We start from the raw sequence: 6,000 nt of genomic DNA on the forward strand, positions 1-6,000 counted from the left end.
TTTTTTTTTTTTAAGATTTTATTTATTTGACAGACAGAGATCACAAGTAGGCAGAGAGGCAGGCAGAGAGAGAGGAGGAAGCAGGCTCTTCGCTAAACAGAGAGCCCGATGTGGGACTTGATCCCAGGATGCTAGGATCATGACCTGAGCTCAAGGCAGAGGCTTTAACTCACTGAGCCACCCAGGCACCCCACCACTTTGACCTTTTTATGACTACAAAGCATTCTGTAATACAGATGTACCATAATTGCCTTAACTAAGTGTCAGTTGCTAGGCAATTTCCATTTTTTGAAATTATAGACTCTAATGTAATAAATATCTTTGTACATACACTTTTTTTAAAAAAAGATTTTATTTATTTGACAGAAAGAGAGCACAAGCAGGGGGAATAGAAGGCAGCAGGAGAGGGAGAAGCAGGCTTCCTGGGATCATGACCTGAGCTGAAGGCACATGCTTAACTGAGGCTCCCAGGCACTCATGGTTTTTTTGTTTGGTTGGTTGGTTGGTTGGGTTTTTTTGTTTGTTTGGTTGTTTTTTTTTTTAAGATTTTATTTATTTATTTGACACACAGAGATCCCAAGTAGGCAGAGAGGCAGGCAGAGGGGGGGGGGGGATGCAGGCTCCCTACTGAGCAGAGAGCTTGATGTGAGACTCGATCCCTGAGATTATGACCTGAGCCGAAGGCAGAGGCTTAACCCACTGAGCCACCCAGGCGCCCACTCATGGGTTTTTTTTGTTTTGTTTTGTTTTCTCTAAGATTGATTTATTTGAGAGAGAGTGAGTATGCACATCCCGGGGTTGGGGAGGGACCGAGGGAGAGAGTCTTTTAAGCAGACTCCACACTGAGCATGGAGCCCAATGTGTAGGGCTCAGTCTTTGGACCCTGAATTTACAACCTGAGTTGAAATCAGAGATTGGATTCTTAACAAACTATGCCATCCAGGTGTGCGCCCTTCCTGTCCCCCCATTTTAAGTAGGTTCCAAGCCCAGTGTGGGACTTGAACTCACAACCCTGAAATTTAGAGTCAGCTGAGTCAGCCAGTATATACACTTTAGTATATGCTTTAGTGTTTCTATCAGTGTTACATGTTTTTTATTAACAAAATTTTTTTCAAATGATAATTTGGATTTTAGGTTTATAGAGAAGGCAGTTAAAAAATGCACAAGTGAGGGAGCCTGGGTGTCTCAATCAGTTAAGCTCAAGTCATGATCCCAGATTTCTGGGATCAAGTCCCTCATCAGGCTCCCTGCTCAACAGGGAGTCTGCTTCTCCTCAGTCTGCCTCTTTTCCCTGCTTATGCTCTCTCTCTCTTTGAAAGAAATAAATGAAAAATCTTAAGAAAAAAAAAAAAAAAGAGGCAATGAAAAACACAGGTGGAGGGGGTCTTGATTTCAGCTCAGGTTGAAATAAATTTTCAAAAAAAAACACCACCACCACCCACACAAGTGTTTTGAGTGGGAGAGGATAACTGAGAACACAGATGCCACTGATGTTTATCATATGTGAGAATTAGAACACAGTTAAGGCAATTCAGAAATGTATTCTATTCTCATCTTTTTTTTTTTTTTTACTTACTTATATAACAGGTAAAGAAACTTCTTAATAAAGTAGTACTCCGTGAGTCTTGCTTTTACCGGAAATTAACAGACACCTCAAAAGATGAAGAAAACCATGAAGAGTCTGAAGCATTGCAGGAAGATATGCTAGGTTTGAATATATTATTTTGAGATTATCTTATTATGTAATTATTAAAGAAGAAAAAAGTAATAAAATACGATCTTTTATAGGGAACCGGTTGTTACTTCCAACACCAACAGTAAAGCAGGAGTCAAAGGATGTGGAAGAAAATGTTGGTCTTATTGTGTATAATGGTGCAATGGTTGATGTAGGAAGCCTCTTGCAAAAATTGGAAAAGAGTGAAAAAGTAAGAGCTGAAGTAGAACAGAAGCTGCAGTTGCTAGAAGAAAAAACGGGTAAGGAACAGCATTGGGTATCTTGGTACTTTTAAAACCCTGCTGGAATATATATGTGTACACACATATATACAAACCTATGTACACATGCATATCCATACTTTGCATTTTAGTCTAGGCACATTATACAACTCACTTTTGACCATTAAAAGCTATAAAATTCCTTGTCATTTTAAGAATTTATCTTAGATTTTTATATGCATTCTTAGATTCCTTTGTTGTTTTGTATTTTTTTAATCTTCTCCTAGTTCAACTTAGTTTTCATCAGTTTTTGCTACTTTCTCTAATCTATACAATCATCCAAAAAGTGAAACCTGGGTGAGAAGACAGACTTAGGTAAAATTTAAATGAAGCGAGTGTACTACATCATGCTTTATAACTAGGACATTCGTGGCCATTTTAAGGAATTATATCTGCTTTTTATTTTTCTTAATATTTTCTTAAATTTAAAAAAATATATATTTTTCTTTAAAAAAATAAGATATTTATTTGACAGAGGGAGTAACAGCAAGAGAGGGAACACAAGCAGGGGGAGTGGGAGAGGGAGGAGCAGTCTTCCTGCTGAGCAGGGAACCCAAGGCAGAGCTCAATCCCAGGACCCTGGGATTGTGACCCAAGCTAAAAGCAGACACTTAATGACTGAGCCACCCAGGCCCCACTAAATTTACTTATTTTTAAGAGAGAAAGAGAATATGCAAGCAAGGAGGGGAAGAAAGGGAGAGAGTCCTCAAGCAGACTCCTGTGGAGCACCAAGCCTGATGCAGGGCTCAATCCCAGGAGCCTGAGGTGATCTGAGCCAAAATCAAGAGGTGTCCCCTTAACCTACTAATCCACCCAGGCACCCCTTAGATATTTTTAACCTCATGATTGGAGATTTTAAGGGGTAAGATGGTGAATTCCTTTTTTTTTTTTTTTTAAACAGATGAAGATGAGAAAACCATACTAAATTTGGAGAATTCCAACAAAAGCCTCTCAGGTGAACTCAGAGAAGTTAAAAAGGACTTTAGTCAATTACAAGAAAACTTGAAGATTTCAGAAAACATGAATTTGCAGTTTGAAAACCAACTCAATAAGACAATCAGAAACTTATCTACAGTAATGGATGAAATCCACACTGTACTGAAGAAGGTTAGCAGTTTTTAAGCTCTTAGTGGTTTTTCTCAGAGCAAATAGTGGTGGGTGTTCTGTCCTTTGTCATATTAATCAAAAGTGATTTCCAAAAGATTGTATTCTTCTAGAACTTAGTTGGAATGTCAACATGATTTATGTGTGTAGACTTCTTGAAACTTCTTGAAAACTTACAAGTTTTATTTGTCTTTCTTTCAGAACCAGAGAGTGAATTGATTTTGAACTTGAGGAAAATAAAACCATTTACTTCTTTTTAAAGCCATTTATTGTTGGGCAGAGTTGAGAAACTCTTTGGCACTATCAAAATCAACTTATTAGTATTTTTTGTCACTAAAAAATATCTGTAACAGCGCCATTATAAACTAATTAAAATGAGAATCTTCCATATCCTCAGTCTCAGAACAAGGGGAGAGAAATCATATTACTGTGCAAGGAATATACTACTAGTATTCCTAATTACCTCTGATTTCTTAGGACATAGATAGCTTTCTTAAATACTACAAACTGTTCTGCATAGAATTGAGGGGTTTCCTTTATAGTTGTCTCTAGTGTCAGTTTTTTTCATAGATGGCAAAATGGGCTATCTAGAGTTCCTGTTAACTAATGTTTATTATAATTTTTTAAGTTATGTTTAAGAGAATCTAATTAAATATTTTGTCTTTTGTGTTATAGGATAATGTCAAGAATGAAGATAAAGATCAGAAATCCAAGGAGAATGGTGCAAGTGTATGATAAAATACGAGTAATGGTGAAGAATGGTGTTAAATAATGTAATATATAAAATCATGATACAAGAATGTTTGAAAGTGATGCATGTTTGATTTTAGTAGTATAAATATCTGTTAGTTCAAATGATGTATAAAGTTTTATGAATGTGAAGAGTCTGCTTTTGAAAATTGCTTGTAATTCCTGGCATTCAAATTATTAAACACTCCTTGAGTGAAATAATTTTGCATTGCAAAATGTTTTAGGATGAACTTTGTTATAGTTTTTAACCCCAATAAAGTTCATCACTTTAATTGATAGTAGTATTTAATTACCAAATGTCTTTTATTAAAATACTTAGAATAATTGCAGTTTTATTTATAGAATTATCATTATTAGGCTTTTATAAAAAATTTTTAGTCTTTTAAAATTTCATTATAAATCATAAAATAGCATGCTGCTTAATTTTTTGCAAGGTTTTTGAATCAGACATTTTTACTTGTCTTAAAAAAAATCCCTTCTATCAGCCTCTAAACTATTCATTAAAAATGCAGTTCATCCAAAAGACATCAAAAACTAAGAAAGTAATAGATAATTACCATTGTTAATATATATGTTAGACTTACAAAAAAACCCAAATAGTACTGGTGTTAATGTTACTGCTTTCAATTAATTGTTCTTTCCCAAAATAGCACCTATATTTGAATTTTAAGGGGTTTTTTTTCCCTTAAATGCAGTGTTTGTCAAATGTACAGTTTAGCACCAAGCCAGTAGATGTCAGTATGATGTCTTAAGTTAAGCCTTCTTTAATTAAAAATAATTTTTTTATTAGTCTGTGTACTTCCTTCAGAATTTTAGTGGGTATGTAAGAGTTGATTAACTGTTGAGTGAAAAGGGTAGAAAATGTGATACACTCTAAAGCAGTGGTTCTCAATAGGGAGTGAACTTGCCCCAGAGGACATTTAGCAATGTCTGGAGACACTTCTACTTGCCACAGCTGGGTGAGTGAATGCTACTCCATCTAGTTGTTAGAGGCCAAGGATTTGTTAACCATCCTATGTTGCATAGGACAGCCCCTCAACAAGAAAGGATCAGGGGGGCCTGGGTGACTCAATCGGTTAAGTGTCTGCCTTCAGTTCTGGTCATGATCCAACAGTCCTGGGATAGAGCCTTGTGTCGGGTTCCCTATTCAACAGGGAGTCTGCTTTTCTCTCTCCCACTCCCCCTGCTTTGTGTTCGCTCTCTCTCTCTCTCAAATAAATAATAAGTAAAATTTTTAAAAAATAAAAATCTTGGGGAAGAAAGAAATACATGGTTGGCTCACTCACTAGAGCATGAGACTTATTTATTTGTTTGTTTGTTTGTTTGTTTGTTTTTAGTGGGGGGCAGAGGAAGAGGAAGAGAATCTTAAGCAGACTCCCCACTGATCATGGAACCTGACACAGGGCTCAATGCCAGGACCCCAAGATCCTGACCTGAACTGAAACCCAAAAATGGAAAGCTCAATGACTGAACCACCGAGGCACCCCTAAAAGGCTTTTTTTTTTTTTTTTTTAGTTTTTTTAATAAAGATTTTTATTTATTTATTTATTTGATAGAGATCACAAGTAGGTGGAGAGGCAGGCAGAGAGAGAGGGAGAAGCAGGCTCCCCGCTGAGCAGAGAGCCTGATGTGGGGCTTGATCCCAGGACCCTAAGATCATGACCTGAGCTGAAGGCAGAGGCTTAAACCACTGAGCCACCCAGGTGCTCCTAATTTTTTTTTTTTTTAAGTTTTTTTTAAGTTTTTATTTGAGAGAGACAATGAGAGCAAGAGAAAGCACAAGCAGGGAGGAGAGAGAGAGCAGCTCCTGCCTCAGTAGGGAGCCTAACTTGGGGCTTCATCCCAGGACCCTGGGATCCTGACCAGAGCTGAACACAGACACATAACTGACTGAGCCACCCAGGTGCCCCTGTTTTTACATTTCTGATGCATGATTCAGTCATTCTAGAACAACTGAAATTTTAAGAATTTATTATTTCTTACTGAATTTTGCCCAAGTCCTAGTAAAACTGTAAGAACACAAAAAACTCCTTTAAGCAACGCTTAGACTTTATGTATGTTCACATTACATTCTTCTCAAAATGTTGAGTAATGGGTGCCTGGGTGGCTTAATCAGTGAAGCATTTCCCACTTTTGAGGCCCCCTGTCACA

General features: G+C 37.0%; 1 protein-coding gene across 3 annotated transcripts in view; it reads left to right on the plus strand.

Moving 5' to 3' along the window:
• The window catches only part of CCAR1 (cell division cycle and apoptosis regulator 1), a 66,043-nt gene extending 61,405 nt beyond the window's left edge, over window positions 1-4,638 (plus strand). For all 3 annotated transcript variants that reach the window (XM_059397572.1, XM_059397571.1, XM_059397573.1), the window contains 4 exons: window positions 1,588-1,708; window positions 1,789-1,974; window positions 2,897-3,102; window positions 3,775-4,638. In XM_059397572.1, coding sequence (XP_059253555.1) covers window positions 1,588-1,708; window positions 1,789-1,974; window positions 2,897-3,102; window positions 3,775-3,834 — 573 coding nt within the window. In that variant the 3' untranslated portion in view covers window positions 3,835-4,638. The remainder of the gene's footprint in view (window positions 1-1,587; window positions 1,709-1,788; window positions 1,975-2,896; window positions 3,103-3,774) is intronic.
• Window positions 4,639-6,000: the final 1,362 nt, after the last annotated feature.

This window comes from Mustela nigripes, chromosome 4 (genome assembly GCF_022355385.1).
Source record: "Mustela nigripes isolate SB6536 chromosome 4, MUSNIG.SB6536, whole genome shotgun sequence".
In the NCBI taxonomy this organism is placed as follows: Eukaryota; Metazoa; Chordata; class Mammalia; order Carnivora; family Mustelidae; genus Mustela; species Mustela nigripes.